General features: G+C 38.3%; 2 protein-coding genes across 3 annotated transcripts in view; both read right to left on the bottom strand.

The window, feature by feature from the left end:
• Window positions 1-1,374: 1,374 nt before the first annotated feature.
• On the bottom strand, window positions 1,375-3,931 carry LOC127631161 (doublesex- and mab-3-related transcription factor A2-like). Its single transcript, XM_052109171.1, has 2 exons — window positions 3,076-3,931; window positions 1,375-2,865 (listed from the first exon to the last, which is right to left on the bottom strand). Exons 1-2 carry the CDS (start codon window positions 3,521-3,523, stop codon window positions 2,012-2,014), a joined length of 1,302 nt encoding a protein of 433 aa, XP_051965131.1. The 5' UTR covers window positions 3,524-3,931; the 3' UTR covers window positions 1,375-2,011.
• A 7,572-nt stretch (window positions 3,932-11,503) lies between these two features.
• LOC127631045 (FAS-associated factor 1-like) overlaps window positions 11,504-19,647 on the bottom strand; it is a 104,175-nt gene continuing 96,031 nt past the window's right edge. For both annotated transcript variants that reach the window (XM_052108998.1, XM_052108999.1), the window contains exon 19: window positions 11,504-12,260. In XM_052108998.1, the coding sequence (XP_051964958.1) occupies window positions 12,177-12,260 (84 nt within the window). In that variant the 3' untranslated portion in view covers window positions 11,504-12,176. The remainder of the gene's footprint in view (window positions 12,261-19,647) is intronic.

Here is a 19,647-nt window from a genome sequence, read left to right as displayed (position 1 = left end):
AATATTATATTTACGCATTAAGCGTAGAGAACCACACTCCAATCAAATATTTAGCCTATTTTACATTTAGGCTACAAAATTCCATCAAATTGAATAATATAAAATTAAATAATTTATTTATTTCATTTAATTTGATCAAATAAGCCTATTACTCAATTTATTTCTGTATATTTTTTTATGAAATTGCTTTTGAGATTAAATAGGCTTCACTTTGTAGCTAATAATTTTGTCAGACTGCTTAGTCAACATATGACCTCATAACTTATAGGGAAAGAAATTCTCAAAATGAAAAAAAAAATAAATATCTATATTTGTTTTTTGAAAAAAAATATCCCCGATTTTTTATTATTTTTTATTATGTAATAAATAAAAAAATATAATAATTATTGTACAAAAACACGACGGCAGAGGAATTCTAACATGTATTAAAACACTATCTATGAAAATATTAAATAGAGGCTTCTATGCGAAAGAGGCTTCTATGATATCATGCACTTCATCAAATGTGCATTATGAACATTGGAGTGCTCGGTTTTTCCGTTAAATGAAGACACTCTGTCAATCCGCCACTGCTTTTATCTGCAGGGAGAAAGTAAACACTTAAACTCTGGCGAGGGGGATTATGTCTCCATGGCATCGCTATTCAATAGTTCAGCAATACACTCCACATGCAAAAATACAGTGGACTCCTGCCTTGAGACTGTCACTGTTTAGAGGCCTTCAGAATCTTGTAAAAGAAGAGTAGTGCTCAAATTATCTCACTTTAACTCAGACATGTATAGTTTTGAAAGTATTGACAAATACTCCTTACATTAACTTTTTAAAATATTATGTAATTCGTTTTCAAATATATATTTATACAGTAAACGTGAATTAAAAAAGCTACATGCATTGCATTACTAATCTTTGTAGCTAGCTTATAATTGTTACCACATTATTTTTATTACATAATATTCGTTATTATTGAATTGTTTATTATTGTTAAAGCTTGTATTATTTTTCACGTGTTTTGAAATAGGTAAAAATTTACCTAATAATTAAAATTTCTAATATAACTCAAATAAAAAAAATAAAAAAAAGTATTGCAGCAATGATTCGTTGTTCAATGTACAAAAAAGCAAAACAAAAATTAAGAATAAAATAAAATTTATTTTTGCAAAATTTACACAGATTGTACACTTCGCAACGTAAACATCAGCAAGATTTCATTCAACAAACAATTGTTTTACGTCTTAGCCTGCGTCTTTCTTTTTTTTTTTTTTTTAAAAAGATTCCTTTTGAAGTGTTTTTGTGAACATAACTTTGACAAATATGTATTTATAATCAAGATATGCAATATACTTTGTTTCGCTGTGTAACACAATATATCACTCACAAAAGGAATACAAATGTTTGTAACCACATTGAATCAAAATAACTTCGGCGTTCAGCGTTCTTTGAATGAACATGGCACGATTTTTACAGACAAGGAGCAGAAAAGACGGAATGATAGAAGTTCCACAATAACAATAATTCTAGAATTGTCCCTTTTAAATGATGATGCAAATTATTCTAGGAATTGCACTAGTATCACACGGGGGCTTAATCCGTTTTGTAAATAATCTAAATGGATTATAACAAATGTGAAGAATTTTAAAATACACAATTTACAGGGAAATACTATGGTCACCCTGCTTAAGGTCTAAAATTCACCTCTGCAGTGTCAATGATCTTCACCATTTTACAGTTAGGCAAAAACTATAACCTTTACGCGTAACCATTTTCTTTTTGATTAATCATAAACTTCAAAGAAGCCAAGACCAAACACGAGTCAATCGTTAGTCCGTATTACGTTTTTTTTTTCTGGCGATTTAACTAGACATAGTTTATATACATAATTGCAATAACAGAACCACAAGGCCCACAAATCTTGGGAACGTTGAAGGAGAAATATTTAGGCCTAAGAGTCTTAAAGACATGGAACAGATGAAACGCTATCCCTATAGTCTTTTTTTTATTATTCCATAGACCCTCACTGTTTCTCTGGAGTGTTGTTGACCAGGGGACCATACAGTCCATTACTGTAGTTCTGATCTTTATGCAAGAGAGTCCTGTCTCTAATCAAGTCACTGAAGGCGTAGTCCATTGGCGGCCTAAAGCCCAATGTTGGCATTAGACCTGCGGTGGAGTAAGGAGCCATGAAGGCAAGACCTCTGCTGTGAGCCGAGTATGCCAGCCGCAGTGGGTTCAGGCCCAAATGCGTACTGAGAGAATAGGTGCTGGGATCGGCACTAAAGTGTGGAGCATTGGGTTGCAGAGGAGAGAAGGCAGACCTATTGCTGAGCGTCATGGTTCCGGGTAACATAGGCCTCGGGTTGGAAGATATTGTCGTCTGTGCGCTCTGCAGCATCCTCTCCGCCGTCCAGGACTCCTCTGGGCCCTTGGCTTGGCCGCTGTTGTTGAGTATTTGCTCTATGGCCTGCACCACGTCTTTCCCGCATCCCTGAAGGACAAGCTCCAGGACGCTGCGCTTGTGGTTGGGGAAGACCCTCGTTAAGATGTCGATGGCGTTCATCTGTCGTGATGCTGCAGAGGAGGGCGAGGGCTCCTGCTCGTCTTTATCAATATCCGAGCCGGAGTCTGAGCCTAGTGGACTGATTGAGCCCGGCGTCTCCTCTCCGTCTTTCAGAGGTTTGGTGATCGGGGAACTCACGAGGGATTCTCGGTCACCGTTTTCCGAGCCGGAGCCGTGACGCAAATCTGGAGATGAAATTCCAGGAACAGATTCGGTGTCTGTGGGTACGGACTTTCCCACCGCCTGCTGTGGAGTCACCGATCCTGGTAAATGTGTCTTCGGGAACAACTCGAACTTTTGAATGTTTGATTCTGCAGAAACAGATAAATGTATATCAACAAATGTCTGCTATAGCCTAATGTCAACTGGACAACAAATAGTAGGCATATAGCTTATGTTTTTTGTGCATAAAGACGTTGGATAGGTAAGAAACTGAAAGGGAATTTAACAACAAATATAACCACAATAATAAAGGCCTATACATGACATATAAACCAAATACATATAACATATTTACCTACCGGAGTTGGTTTCGTTGTTCATTTGGCCAAAGACCTCATAGTTATGTCGAGGAGGAATTATGCCGTTGGCAGCGGCCAAGGCCAGACCCTCTGCAGTGCCGTAGAGCAATTGCAGCTCTCTTGCCTCGTTCTCCTCCTGAGCCTGTTGCCTGCGGAGCGCAACCTGAGCTGCCATGACGCGCTGTCTCTCAGCGATCAGAGTGCATTTGGCACACATGCAGTCCTTCCATCTGCAGTAGCGCTTATGCCCCTTCAGAGCGGACACAACTCCGTGATTCCTGCACCGAGCGCACTTGGGCGTTCGTGGATACTTCTCCGTAGCGCGAAGCAACAGTGGTGGGCCCCTTAAGAGGTTGCTGGCCATGGAAACCGGTATGGAGGCGGTGGCACCTGGATGAACCTGCGACCCTGCTTGGGCGACGGACGGGATCTCTGGACGAAGATCCATATTCTCCGAATTAGCAAACAGTCGATCAATAGGTTAAAATACGTGCGCAGCCGAAGTGTTTGATCGGAGAGGAGCGTGCGCAGTGTAAATACGTTTCATAAGCATTGGGCAGAATCAATTCACTGCGAATTTCTTTAGCACAGCTCTGAAACCAATTAGGAATGTTACTCAAAGTCTTCTTTCCAGTGCGCCTCTTTGCACTTTAACTTGTTGAGCGCAGTTCATATGCAACCCCAGAAACTGCTTCTTTCTTCAAAAAATCGTCAAAACTAAAGAATAGCCGTTTTGAAAAACAATAAATTCCATCGAAGAAATGATAAACTACCTTTAAACTCAATGATCAGCCGACTCCAAGACAGAGCAGTCTGAGAGAGGAGAGTTTGCTGCCCGAGCCAGTGTGAGACACTAACTTCCTCGAGAGATCTTCAGTGGATACAGATCCGTCTCGAGCTATTTTTGCGCCCACGTTTTCATTAGACAAATTTGAAAACAATGTGGCGCCTGTCATTGGCTAAAGGGGGAAGGAGCGATCTGATTGGCTTGTCTCTTTTCAACTGTGTCCACCTGCGTCCTTTTCTCAAATAACAAGCATCACGCAGAGCTAAAACATAAAACTATTATCATAGGAAATTATTTACTAAAATACAGGCAATTCATCTAGTAAGACAAAATGACCATTGCGCATGATTGAAGTATTTGCCATTCATTTATTAATAAACCGCTATTTTGCCAAAATAGCATAGCTGATTACGGGATCTTCTAGACTTTAAAAAGCAAGATATTTTCTTTGCAAGTACATTTTTACCGAAGGTAAGTTACACGTTTAATCTTTTGAAAAACAATGCGATTTTTTTTTTCAGGGATTTACTGCAGTGAAGAGCCAATTCCTCACGTCGATATCGAATAACGCAAACGGTAAGTTGTCTCGCTAAATTTGAAGAGGACTTCGTTTCGACTTTGTTTAGTGCATCACTTGCATGTATGTATTGTTTGAAAGTGTTTAATGTGAATGTTTTTATTTTTGAAAATGTTTCATAACTCATGTAGCCTATAGCATTGATTTTAAAACATCGAGTTAAAATGAGACATAATGCAAAGTGAGCTGGTTCAATTTATAATAAGATTTTTACTGTCAGATTTTAACAGGCCACGGGGATATTTGATTATAGGTATTAATATAGAATTAAATTAAAACTATTTCGCTGTGGCTTGTGCCCTATAAGAGAAAGCTGATATAGCATGCCTCCCGCTATTGATATTTCACTTTCGCGTGGTTAAACGCGATCGGAGTAATATAGGGCCTACTAATATATAAGTCTAGCATTTGCAAAACAACTAGCCTATTAGCACATTTTTCTCTGTATATTTTTGTCGACACCAATATGGTCAAAATAAAAGAAATCCTTCACATTTCTCCTTGGCATCGTTAATTGATCCTTTTTTGCCACTTTCCAAACAGTCTTGTTATTTTTCACGATAAATTCCACATTTTACCGCATTATTTTTCAGCACTTTTCAGACTTTTTATTAGAACGAAAGTCAAGAGAAAGTGATACAAATACTGTTGTTTGTAAACTATTTTAATATAACCTCTTACATATATTATTATTATTATTGTTGTTATTGTGATTACAGAGATTCAAAAATGAACGGCAAAGATAGGCCTATTACATTATAATTGTAGGCTATAATTATTGCGATATTATCATTGTAAAGTTGACCGATATTTTTGTTGTGTGTCTTGTTGTGTGTATCAACGAGATTCAGTTAGACTGAGGTCGTTTTAATTGGCCGTATAGGATACAACAGAATACATTTTGATTTAATAACCATACACCGTTTATTCCCACGGTCATCAGATATTTCAGGGTGTCACAATAATAAAATGCTTAATGAGGGATTTTATTTAGCACATTACAATGTCTTTTAAATATAGGCCTACGCTCTACAAATTCCTCTGGAGTAGGCTACGAATTGCTGTGGTTTTCTCAACTAGGCTACATTTCAGGTGCAAACCCGCTTTATATAGGCCTACTCAATTAGTCGCGAACTTTAATTGTCTGAGCATTATTCATTTTGCTTTCCGGTAAATCAAACAGTAGTGTTGAATGGACAGATATGATTCATTTGAAAGATTTTAAATAAGCAAATTCCATGTTCCCTTCAGCACCTGGAATTTGAACTGAATTTCCTTTGATAAAGTGATGCAGGCCTGTCCAGTTTCCCTGTTGCACGGGTTCTTATTGTTTACACACACACATTCACAGTAAGCAAATGCCATCTGCCCCCCACCAACCAGCACCCTAATAGAGACGATATTAAACTAAAGCTTATTGATATTCAGAGTCATTATCTTGGTGGCGATCTCACGCGACTGACAATAGACGTCCCGAGATCATTATAAAACCATAAGCAAGCATTGATTGTTCAGAAACTGAAAGATGATGAAAGCACAACTCTTTTAACAGTTATGATCTTTGGCCGATTTTACGTAAGCTGTTGTGTCAATGATGATGCCATATAGTCACAGCTTTCTAAAAATCACAACGGAATGTCATCTAACAGTAAAACAAAACAGACTCATATTATTTACAATGTTGCTCATTCAATGCAAAACACTTAGAGTGTGCGGAATAACAATCACACACAAAATGTGAATGTGCAGAAGTGAGATTTTAATGAAGTTGAAATAATGAACCCGGCCTCTACACGCTTTACTTTGAAAATCTCTCCATTGAACGGGCGTCTCTGTGAATTCCAATTAAATGCCCCCAGGCAATTAAAACTGACTGTGGGCACTTAGGAAATTCAACATTCTAACAGTTCATCAGACCTATGCATCAAAAACCCATACAAGGCTTTCATTCCCTTTTTAGGATCTCCACCGCTGACTAAGTTTTACACATTTTTAAAGCCGCACAAAAGAGATGCTTGACCCGACATATGTAACAGCATGTCTCTGTTCCTCTAGCACCCCGGGGCGCTATTGTACGGATCTTTCTCTCCGCTGATACCGGCCGGAGCGCGGCAGGACCCAAACTGCCTCCACGCTGAATTCCTGCTGGAATGGTTTGAGTGTGCAAAGCGCAGCAGAGGTTAGAGTAGCAGATAAAAAGGGGGAATGAGGGTGCAGCAGCGCGCGTTTTGAAAAACCATTTACACGCTTCATCTCGTCTCCAAGTCCTCATTAGGTTGTTAACCTCTTGTTCACATGAAAAGCTGCTGCGCCGCGCAGGACCCTGGTATTCCCCTGAAGGCACAGAACAAAGCGCTTAAAATAACTGCGTTAAAATGAGCTTTTATTGGGATTCTTAGGATGGATGGTCGATGCTGCATTATTTATTTATTTACTTATTCATTCATTATTTTTTATATACAACCATATATTAGTACTAAATTATTATTATTATTATTTATTTATTTATTTATTTATTGGAAGCCACTGATTATAGAATTTTAAGTATGTCTTGTTTTGGGGTGAAATTTGTGACTTTAGGTAACTGCGACAATCAATGGGCAAATCTTGATTTTAAAACATAATTTGCTTTGAGGTGCATTTTGTGTGACTTAAGCAAGCTGTGACTTTCAATATGCAACAATTGTCCCTCTCTAAAACTAGTGTTGCATATCAGGATTTAGGCTACAGTTTTCTCCCATTCCTATTACATGTCTGCCACAGTGGGTCTCTGAGTGTTAAGGAAAAGTTTGAAACGGTGAGAGCTATTAACTTTGTTATTAATTCTGGTAACCTGTTCTGGGACTTGTGGGAGAAATAGCCTACATTAATTTCTTCGTTATTTCTTTTTGGGTTCTAACTGAAAATTGAGATGGAGACAACACGAAGTGAAATCATTCACGTAAAATTACTTTATCAAGACGTCCTTAAGTAACAGTCCAAAAAGTTACTGTGAGCGAGTCCAGTAACGCACATCCACTTTGCACGCTTAGAATGCTCAAATGCCGACGACAAATGAAATGATTTGTGTGTGTGTTTGTGTGTGTGTGTGTGTGTGTGTGTGTGTGTGTGTGTGTGTGTGTGTGTGTGTGTGTGTGTGTGTGTGTGTGTGTGTGTGTTCATGCAGCAGCCAATTAAAATGCAGGTTCCATCCCTCCACATCTGCCTCCCTTTACAAACGAATCATACAGACAAGAAGGGACCCAGTGAAAGAGCCCTCATTGAGATCACAGATGGAGTATAGGTTTTTGCAAGAAATTTGAGAAACACCATTGTCCCAAATCCAAACTCAATGTGGTCCTATACAATGGTTCCGGCTTTGAGCCGCGCCGACTCAATTGGTCTTGTTTTTTAAACTTGAATTGTTCAGCACAAAGACCGACCTCCTAAATGTCACAACCACTCCAAGTGGGGCTCTGCAGCGCGATGCTTTAGGAAAAAAGAACACAATTATGAAGCAATAATTACTCTGCTTCGCTTCGCACGCCACTGCGTCTATTCAGTCCCCTTTAGCCCCATTTAATGCTTTAACCTCGTCCACGATAATCCGAATACCATGGCTTTATTTTTTCCATTTTCCCCTGCAGATTTTTTTATTAGACGGGAGTGGGAAACGAGGCTTGTTGTGACCTGGACCATGGCCGTGTCAACTTACTTTCTGTGCTCTGCGTGGATTGGTTGATCAGTGTCGACTTTAAGTGACTGGTGAAAATGACACGAAATGTTTGTAATAACTGAATCCAAAATGCTGCATCCGATATTCCTCTTCTGTAGTCAACGATTTGCATTATGTTACCGCTAATAGGCCACATAAATAAATAAATGTCTGTTGATTGTAGCGTACTAATAGTACAAAAAAAAGAAGAAGAAAAAAATGTATCCTGGCAATAATATTGAAAATAACAAAACAAAAATTCTTTTATAAAATTATTTTAACAAAAATTATTTTAAATTTTTTACATTTTATAATTTATATTCATTTGTATAATTACTATTCATGCGTGTTAAGTATTATTATTAGAGTTTAATATATTTCTTGAGGTTTATTTGAACTTTTATTATTAGCCTCAAAGTTCAGGCCAATTATAGCCCTGGAATGTTTTTTTTTTTTTTGTTGTTGTTTGTTTGTTTGTTTTTTAAATCGCACGCATAATCCAGCCTAATCTATACTTTGTCAACTAGATATCAACAGCTATGAACAGCGAATATTGAAAATGAAATAGTAAAAATGTAATGATATATATATATATATATATAAAAAAATAGCGGAAAAGCGTATATTTTTATCTTCCATTTTTTATTCTATTTTCATTTAATTTGTATTGAAGTTGGGACAGTTATTTTCATTATTTTATTATTTATTTTCAAAATTCCTCCCTATATAAATGGATTTAAGCAACCACGTTTGGTCTGTAGGCAACATTGCAAAGCTGTAAAATACAAACACTAATATATCTCACAAATGGGTTTACCCAGTTTAACTAAATTTGTTTTTAGTCTCACATGGAATGAATAAAATATGTTTGAAGGACTGCAGTAATGTTCGCAATATATATATATATATATAAAATAAATAAAAATAATTAATAATTAATAAAAAAATTGTAAAAAAAAAAAATTTTAATGGGTAATTCCTCAGACTAAATTATTATTATGTCTCCCAACACACACGCACGCAAGCAACAAGCTAGATCAACCTATTACCATCATAAAGCAGTGTGACAGTCTAACCTTCAGGTCTCAATACCAGGGTTAAGAAAGGAGAGCATAAAATCAGTATGAAAACTTGAGTTCTGTGAATGAATGTTAGAAAGCATTCCGTTTGGTAGTAGCCAATAAAACTATTCCTGTTCACACCAACCCCTCCCGCCTGGCTCCGTTCGCACACATTTGCCCAGAAATGAACTCCTTTTGTGAGCGACTCTTTAAGCTGCATAGATTCTCCAGCGTCTCTGAGAAAGTAAACTTTGAATGACCCTCCAGGTTAGTTTAGTCTGGGATTTCAGCATCGTTGGGTGAGTGGATGCTGTGGGATCAGGAACTGCTTCAAAGATGAGATCACTTGCGTCAGGAATTCTCTTCTCTTACCAAGGGCAGCAGCATTCTTGACCTGTAAAGACTGGTCAAACATTATTGAACGCTTCCCTTTTGTTATTGAAGAATATGAGTCACCATCTGATGTTGCCAGAGGAGAATATGTGTCAAAGGAAGCCACAAAATTACTCTCTTGTCGAGTGCGAGAGTTGGGTATCGAACCATAATGGAATTAGAAAACTGATTCTTGACAGCAGCTACAATTCTGGGTCGCTGATTGAGATGTCAAGGACTGGTGATCAACAGTGAAATGTTATATGAAAAAAATATGCAAAAAACTATGCAAAACTTACTGAGTTGCAATATTGGCATACATATGTGATTGTGTCATATATATATATATATATTACACACACATATACATTCATACACAAATAGAGGAAAATCTAAATACATTATGTCTGTTTTGTTGTTTTAATCAGGAGGATTACTGTTTCAATTGTGGCAATTATTGCTATTCTCATATTGCTCAGAACACACTTGTCAATAGAACAAGATGGAGTGTAGACAAGCTGGATCAAGCTGAAAAGAAATATCAGTTCACTTATGATGACATCATTTCAGACCGGTGCACATCAGTGCTTTCTGCGTCTGTGAGCATTAGCCTGACATTCTGTCACTGAAACAGTAATATCACACTCAAACAGGAGCATAACCAACATTTCTCCCTCAGGCTGTACTGGCCTGCCTTTCTCACCTGACTAGTCATTTTAAAACTTGCTCCTTCTTGAATGCATGAACATAAGTTGGGAGAGTGGACAAGGTCAAACTCAACATGACACAAGGACAACAGTTCTGAAACAGATTCAAGTCCAATACACTCAGACAATATTCTATATTTGACCCTAGTCATAATATCAGAGCTGTTGTGAGTGCAGAAAAAAAATTATTCACACTGAAAAATACTTTAATGCATTAGATACAAAATTGGGCGGGGTGCTTGACTGATTAATGTTTTCCCAGGGCATATCATCTGCATTGGAAGTGTGACTCAATGCACATATTAAACGTTCAGATTCCTTGCGTGAGAACTTGACGAGAAATGCCAAGGCAACGCACAATTAAAACCGCCCCAGGTTAGAAAGATCTCTCCATCTATCCAGTGTAAAAAGGTTATATATAAAGACACTGCAATCACAATTTTAAAGTGTCATTGGCAGGAGGATGATCACTTAATTAGCTTTCAAAATACTAATCTATATCCACCTAGAACCATATTCAGTTGAGCAGGATATAAAGCCATGTTTTCTTCTAAACTTTAAAAATGTGTGGAGTTGCAGAGAGCACAATAAGCATTTAATTTCAGGCACAATTAGCTATGATGTCTGGTAATACTGAGCAGAAATGTCTACTCCACTGACAAAGAAGAAAACCAATTCCTTCTCACCGCTCCATTCACCTATCCCAGTTTCAATATCTCTGCACAGGAAGTGCAGCAGGAAGTTGCTCAAAGTGATCATGGAATGTTCAGTTTAGTCCTACAGCTTCATACAAGACCAATCATGTGAATGCCATTGGCTTAACTACAACTACATTCTCATGAACAATGGCAGAAAAAACAAAGTTTGTATCTGATCCACGGTCACGAACACTTTAGTGAATTATACTATTAACAACATCTGGTTTGCATCAGCAATGATCACATTTGTACTATTTCCCTTTTGTAATTTCATAATTAAATCAAAAGGTTGAAATAAAAAACAGATTACAGTAATCTCAAACCGGAAACAAAATTAGGTATGATCTGATTGGTTTGTATTAGATCAAGCCAGAGGAAACCACTAGTGATCGCTCCTGTCCCAAGATATTCATTTGTCAGCAGCTCCATGTTAAACTGGAGGAAGTCCAGTAGAAACATCTTCTCTCATCTGAAATATGAAGAGGTCATGAGCTCATTTGATGAAATAATGATTTGATAAAAATCACCCACACATGAATGGAAGTGGCAAGACATATGCATGTTCATATATTCTTTATATAATGTACATCAACCTAAATCTAATACAGCATCAAACTTAAAAATGAAAAAAAAAGAGAAAAATAAACATAAGCAGTTGAAATAAAAAGCAAATTTCATCAATTTGGGTGTCAGGGAGAAGCCAGGCTCTGAAAGGTGAAGGGCTGTCCAGGGCCACGCTGAAAATCAGGGACTTCGAGAGCCTTGGTGAGTGTAGGGGATAGGAAATAGTCCAGCGTTCCCAGGAAACGTCACTTTGTTTGAATTTATTATTTTTTGTTTTTTTTTATTCATATTTTTTCCATTTCATTTAATTTCAACACAAAATATGTCTTAAAAAAGCAGCCGTAGTGAGAAGTCCTTGTCTGTGAGGCTGGCTATTTTAAACTTCCACATATTTGCATGATTTTTTTTATTTATTTTCGGTTATCTTACATTTGGGTAGAGAAAAAAACATTACACTGCAGTTATGTGAGTGAGTGTTTATCCGTGTGCTAGTGAAGGCCTCAGTGTGCATAAAATGTACACTTGGCATTCATATACAACGCATCATGTGTGTGATAGTGTGTGGGTGTGTGTCTGGTCGCTGTGGACATCATGCTAAAAGTTCTTTGCTTATTCTTCTTCTCGCTCATCTCAGATGGGTTCTACTCTTTGGCCTCCAGGAAAAGGGTCTCCTGAGGAAAGAGTTTGGCCTCCACCAGATTCCATGCTGGGTCTAACTGCGTTATCTGGGGAGAGACAAAGAAAAAAACCATGACCATTAACACTCTGATACAAGAATATTTGGTATAACTTTCCATAAGGTTAGTTAGTGCATTAGGTATCATACACCTGGTGGCTCAGTAGATAGCATTGTTGCTTCTTTAAAAGAAACTCCCTGATTCTAATCCCTGCTCATCACTCCCAAACTCACTGAATCCCCGTGACTCTACATAGCATAAGAGGCTATAGAAAATAGATGGGTGGATGTTCTCTAAAGTTTTCATGACTCTTTGGTATTCTTCACACATGTCAGCTGAGTTACAGTGTGTTAAATGATGGCCCAGTAAATCGCAAGACCTGTGTTGCCTCTGTTGAACTTTAAGTCCTTTGTTGTGCTTTAACATAAATGCAATTTATACTTTGTCACTGTGTAATTGCAGTTTCTGGGCAGTTTTTTTCTTGCAACTTTTGAACCTTTTTTTTTTTTCCCACAATGTAGTCATTGCATAAAGTTCTGAAATGCTAAAATTTTGCTTGGCCCCTTAATCGCTGCTTGCAGCTATATTTGTTATTATTATTAAAAAATGTATTTAAAAATAAAAAATACATATTTATTGTGTTCATCTCTCCTTCCTTGTAGCTTGAATACTTACTGAAGGTCCTTCACAAGAGGATCATCATATTTGAGGATCCCCTTAAAAAAAATGTGAAAACCTCTGCATTACCATATTCGTCACCATGGTGAATTTTTGTTATTAAAAAAATAAAAATAAAAATCACAATAACAAATAAAGAGGACAGTCATATCAAATTATGAATAAGGGTCAAAGATAATTGTCCATGGTGGTTTGGATATAACATCACACCCTGAAATGTAAAAATGGCTTTTAAAGATCTGTCCAATGTAGTGTACACCCAGCACCAGTGAGTGAAAGAAATGAACTTGAGACATTCTTCTATACTGAAACAGCAATCAAGATGTAACATCTAGATGTCACTTAAACTTTAAAATAAAGTGAATACATACAGCTAAATACAAAAAGTCACTGCAATATCAAAATTGCAATCTATTAAAAACATTCACTTAGTATATAGGAGCCCTGCTCAAATCATGAGGTGTGTGGGCTCAGAGTGGCTGTTCCTCCTAAACTATGATATGTGTGGGGTCTGGCCATCTGATGTCATTGATTAGCTCTGAAATGTGATAATGTCCCCGTGTGAGGTACGTGTCCTGTTTCCTTTTGAGATAGTTGCCGTTTGTTATCGCAAATAGACCAATCCAAACCAAACACAATAGCAGTGCCACAGCTATGAGGTGAGAACTCTGAACGCATCAGCAAGGAATAAGAGACGAGCCCAACCACCAACTTCATTATCAAAGAGCACCACAATCTAAACAGAGCCACAACAGCAAACTAACTGAAGTCCAACAAATTACACTTATGATACACATCATGTCAGAGCCACGTCTCAGTTTGGGGATTTTTCAGATCGTTGCAGAGATGATGAGGAGTGGCGAGAGTTTACATAAGCAGCTTGTGATACTGCAGCGAGAGTGAAAAAAGGAGAGCAAGAGATGATGGCTGCATTGTAGTGAGCTAATAGCAGAGCGTTCTCCTGTTACATAGGGCCTTTGCTCACACCTGGGTGTCCACACAGTACACAGCTACAGTGCTCAGCACAGAGGCTTAACTACAGCCTGGTAAAAGGGCTCTGATTAAGGCCCATTCTGTGTTCTGAAGACCCCTCCAGGTCTCCATGCTTGTAATTAAAACACTGCTGAAAGAAGCTGGGATGGAAGGTCACGGGTGTCAGAGAATAAAGCTAACATATCATGTAGTTTCTGTGAGAGCAGCCCAGACATTGCAGGATATTGCAAAGCTGATGAAATAAAAACATTCAAACCAAAATGGTAAACAAGGTGTAATATGTAGGTGAGACCATGTCAAACTTTTTATTGATTTAGACACATGAAATAAAATTGCAAACATATATTCACTGAATCAACTTTTAACCCCCACTATTCCCCAACCCCCAACAAACATCCCTGTGGTCCAACTTGAGAATACAAAAAAAATTAATTATATATATATATATATAAAAACATGGGTTGTGTCCCCATCTTCTGATTGGCACCGCCAGCAGGTGGGTGTGTCTTTAAGTCTAAGCCTATATACAATCTAGAGGGGGGTCCAATAGAATCGATGTAAAATCTTAAATTGCATAAGGCGCACCCTTGCATCTCTAGATGTAGACTTGATTTTATTATAGAATCCTAGCACACACTCCCTCCTCCAATACTAAGTTTAAATCTTTCTCCAATAATCTATTGAGAGAAGTTGAAGCTCTGTTCCCCCAGACTCTGAATTAGCAGGGAGTAATACACTGATGCCTCATGGTCTTTTCCAAAAGCAGTAATCACCACTTCCAGAGTATCTGCAGCTTTTGGGTGGGATACTACTCCCAAAAATATTACAAAGCAGGTGGCGCAGCTGTAAATTTTGGGTTCAGCCATATGCTCAAACAACATTTAAATAAATGTCTGAATTAAACACTCTGGACACTTTTGTCCATACATGTAACTTAACTTCTCCAGTTAGTTTGATAGAAAGTCTTTGCAATAGCGAAATAGGGGTAAGAACTTCCTGTTCAATACAAAACCAGGGAGGGGCTCTCTCATGTGGAAGCGACCAATGAGCCAAATGAATGCACTGCACTGAATAATAAAACAAAATCTTGGGTAGGCCAAGCCCAACTGTGTCAATCGGCCTATGCAACATAATGAAGTGTAATCTGGGACGTTTACCATTCCAAACGAAGGACTTCGTTATGCTTTCAAATTGCTTGAAATAAGAGAGGAGGACATCTACATGGAGAAATTGTAGCAGGTAGTTGAATTTTGGAATACAATTCATTTTAATAACATTAACCTTCCCAATCATAGATAAATGTAATAAAACCCACCTGCCCACATCGCTCCAATTTAACTAACAAAATCACACAAATTTACTGGGAATAAAATACCCAAATACTTAATGCCCTGTTTGGGCCACTGAAAGTCATCAGGCTGAAAAGCCGATACAGGGCAGTACGCTGTCAGAGCCAAAGCTTCGGATTTAGACCAATTCACTCAGTATCCCAAGGACTTAGAAAAGGAATGAATAATTCTGTGGAGGCAAGGCATAGATCTAGCAGGGTTAGAGACTAATAATAAAAAATAATCTGCATAAAGCAAAAGCTTATGTCCATACCTCCCCGCCACTACCCCTGGAAAATCATCCTCCTTTCTTATCGTGGTTGCTAATGGTTATAGAGCAAGATCGAACAATAATAGGTAAGGAGGGCAACCTTGCTGGGGGCCCGTATCCAGAGTAAAATAGTCTGAAATTAATCTATTTGTTTTGTACCGCCACTACCAGTAAATCCATCCAATAAAAGTATTCCCGGACCTGTACATTTCCAAAATCTTAAAAAGATAATCCCATTCTACCATATCAAATGCCTTTTCGCTATCAAGTGAGATGGCAATGACCGGAGTCTGATCATTGGCAATTGACCACATGATATTGATGAAATGCATAATCAGAAGAGCTAGGTCCCTGAATAAACACCACCTGATCTATATGTACAAGAAATGTCATAACTTTACTTAATCGTTTAGCCAAAATGTATGACAATATTTTAACGTCGAGCTGGATCAGGGAAATTGGACGGTAACTCTTACACTCACTTGGATCTTTGTCCTTTTTTATAATCAGACTGATCCGGGCTTGTGTGTCATGGTTGGCGGAAGCCTTCCATTCTTTAATGATTCTGTATAAACTTCTGGCAAAAGTGGAGCCAGTTCTGTAGCATAAGATCAAACAAATTCAGCGGAAAAGCCATCTGGTCCCGGAGACTTGCCTGTAGGCAAGGCCTCAATTACCTAGCTAAGCTCCTACAAGGTCTTAGAATCAAGAGAATTATTTTGCTTAGTCGTCAGTTTAGGGAGTTCTAATGGTTCCACAAAGTTTCTAATATCTTCAGCAGTAGATGAAGACGTGGAACTATAGAGGTCAAGATAGAATTCTTTAAAAGCATTATTAATATCAATGGCCGAGGTAAATATTTCACCACCAGCAGATTTCACTGAGGGAATGGTAGAAAAATCTCTCTGTTTTACAAATCTAGCCAGCAGCTTCCCTGCGTTGTACCCCAACTATGACTGTCAAAACTCCATCTTCCACAACAAAATAGTATTATATCTGTATTTCAATCGGGTCATTTCTCTGAGGTCATTAGACAACATTCGGCACTTCAGCTCAGCCTTGGCTCTTTTAATATTCCCTTCCAATTCCATGAGTTCTTGTACTTTGGATTTTTTGGTGAATGAGTCATACTGTATGATCTGGCCCCCAAGAACCGCCTTAAGTACCTCCCAAGCCACGCCTACAAAAGGATACTGAGGACCAGTTGGTCTCCATATAGACATTGATTTCAGCCTTTAGTATTTGTTGGTATTCAGGATTTTGCAAAAGGGATACATTAAAGTGCCAACTATAAGATTTCTTTTTCTCCATATGTGGCAACACCTCTAAACACACCAAGGCATGATCAGAGTATAAAATGTTTCCAATTAAGCAACCAACAACAGATGAAATGAGGGACTTGGATATAAAAAAAGACTGTCCAAAAACAATAAGAAAACATTCAAACAATAACGACTCTTCCCAATTTATCTTTACTCTGTTTGAGACATTTGAATTGTAGCTGTTTACTTGGTATAATGACTCCCCTGCTCTTACTCAAGCCAGAACTATAAAAAAAAATGCCCACCCCATATCTTTCCAAATGTTTCAGCTTCCTGCAGAGAAAGGTGCATTTCTTGAATAAACACTATATCATATTTCTTACACTTAAGAAGAGAAATAAACTTCCATCATTTTATTGGATACCCCAACTCATTCCCATTTCACGTGGAGAGAGACAATACACTCATATTAACATGTAAATGTGTCAAAAACAGGATTATAAAGACCAAATTCCAAAATTAGTGCAACTGTCAAACCCCAAACATTCGCTAGAACCCAACAAACAGAAAAAAGAAAAATGTGCACATTAACACCACACACGGCAGCGCCAACTGGCATCCATCCCTCCAAACTCAAACGGTCCATGTACGCCTACGAGAACCCCCACGACAACCTTGCCATCAGATTGCTCAAGTCTGGTGTTACTATACAAATTTTGTGAGACAGAATTACACAGCAAAAGATAATCTATAAAACAAACTCCAGCTAATGGGCAGAATAAACACAAAGAGCATGTAGCTTCATCCATAAAACTGTCCTAAAGGTGTATTATTCTACAAAATATACTCCAGCCACTAGGCAGAACCAGCCAAAAAAAAAAAAAAGCACAGATTCTTTAGACAGTCAAACAAATGTTCAGTGAGCCAGTCCATTCGACTGCAACATGAGTGCAAGCAAATTACTTACTCCAATGACTTAGCCAGAAATACTCCACAAAATAAACTCCAGCGATAAACGGACCAAGCACAAAGAGCAGGTATATTCATCCACAAATCCGTCCTGAAGGTGTGTTGCTCTACAAAATAAACTCCAGCCACAAGGTGGAACCAGCACAAAAAGAGCATGCAGAATCTTCAAACAGTCAAGTAAATATTCAGTGAGTCAGTCCACACGGCTGCAACATGAGAAACACATGGTGACTTGCTCACTCCATTGACTTTATGAAGGACATCGCTTGCTGTGGGCATGTGAATGTTTTATGGCCATCCTTAGCATCTATTCTCAATTTGGCTGGGAATGTCAGTGCCAAAGCGACCTTCCGTTGATGTAAAAGTTTCTTGCATTCCTTGAATCGATCATGTTACTCTCGTCGAGTTCACAATTCTGGGAACAAGAAAATGCTGTGGTTCTTCCAAGAAAGCCTTCCTTTACTCCTTGCCTCGCGTAACACAAGATCTTTATCGGATGATCTCAGAAATTTGGCCAGAATTGTTTGGGGCCTGTCTCAATCCACGGATTGCCTAACCAGAACCCTGTGAGCTCGCTCGATTTCCAGGTTATGGCCTGCTATGTCGAGCAGACTCGGAAAGGAATTTCACCATATCCTGTCTTACTTCGCTCTAAGGAATTCAAATTATGTGGACGTTATTCCATCGGCTACAGTTTTACATGTCCTCCAACTTCTCTCAGACATGCTCCAAATCCACCTTGGTTGCTAGCAGATTAGCAGATAATTCCCTCTCCAATGACTCCAGATAATTGATCCATTTCTCAACATCCTCCACTCTTGTCAGAATATCAGAATATTTCTCCTCCATGGCAGTGATCGATCAACGTATCACAGCAAGATCCTCCAAGTCAGCAACAACCTTCATCAGCATTGCTGACATGTTCAACATCGCCACATTTCCCACTCTCCAACCAAATCGACTCCTGGGTCCACGGACTGCTCAGGGGTATCAGCTTGAGCACATAAGTGTTTTTTAATGTCTTTGATTTCTTTGACATCTTGTCCTTCTAGAACAGTGTGTATCGAATCTCACTGGTTTATGTCATTAAAAGTTTTAAAACTAGCAAAGTGCGCAGAGCTCACCTTTCACACCTCCAATCCTTGCATGGCGGCACGTGACTTTGTTGTCACACTTTTAACTATTTTTCATACTAATTTGTTTTAGATCTTCAAAAAAGACATGACATTAAACAAGGGCAACCTGAGTAAATACAAAATATAGATTAAAAATATATATATATTTTTTATTGAAGCAAAAAAGTTATCCAACACCTATATAACCCATATGAAAAACGAACTGCCCCCTTAAACTTAATAGCTGGTCATGCCACCTTTAGCAGCAACAACTGCAACCAAATGCTTGCAATAACTGGAGACCAGTCTTTCACAATGCTGTGGTGGAATTTGGCCCACTCTTTGCAAAACTGCATTAGTTCAGCCACATTGGTGGGTTTGAGCATGAAATGCCCATTTAAGGTCCTGCCACAGCATCTCAATTGGGTTCATGTCAGGACTAGAACTTTAATTTAGCTTCTTTTGACCTATTAAGAGGTTGACTTACTCCTATGCTTTGGATCATTGTCATGAGGCATAATCCAGCTGCACTTGAGCTTCAACTCACAGACTGATGACCGCAAATTCTCCTTTAGGGTTTAGTGGTAGAGAGCAGAATTCATCTTTCCCTCACATATTGCAAGTCGCCCTGGCTCTGAAGCAGTAAAGCATCCCCACACCATAACACTACCGCCACCATGCTTGACCACAGGTTCTTTTTGTGGAATTCTTTTGAATTGTTTTATTTACGCCAGATGTAACAGGACCCGTCTTTCAAACAGTTTCACTGTTCACCAGTCCATTCTCACAGAACATTCTTCCAAAATGTTTGAGGATCAT

Source organism: Xyrauchen texanus, chromosome 37, assembly GCF_025860055.1.
Source record: "Xyrauchen texanus isolate HMW12.3.18 chromosome 37, RBS_HiC_50CHRs, whole genome shotgun sequence".
In the NCBI taxonomy this organism is placed as follows: Eukaryota; Metazoa; Chordata; class Actinopteri; order Cypriniformes; family Catostomidae; genus Xyrauchen; species Xyrauchen texanus.
This window is presented reverse-complemented; position numbering and strand designations above follow the sequence as displayed.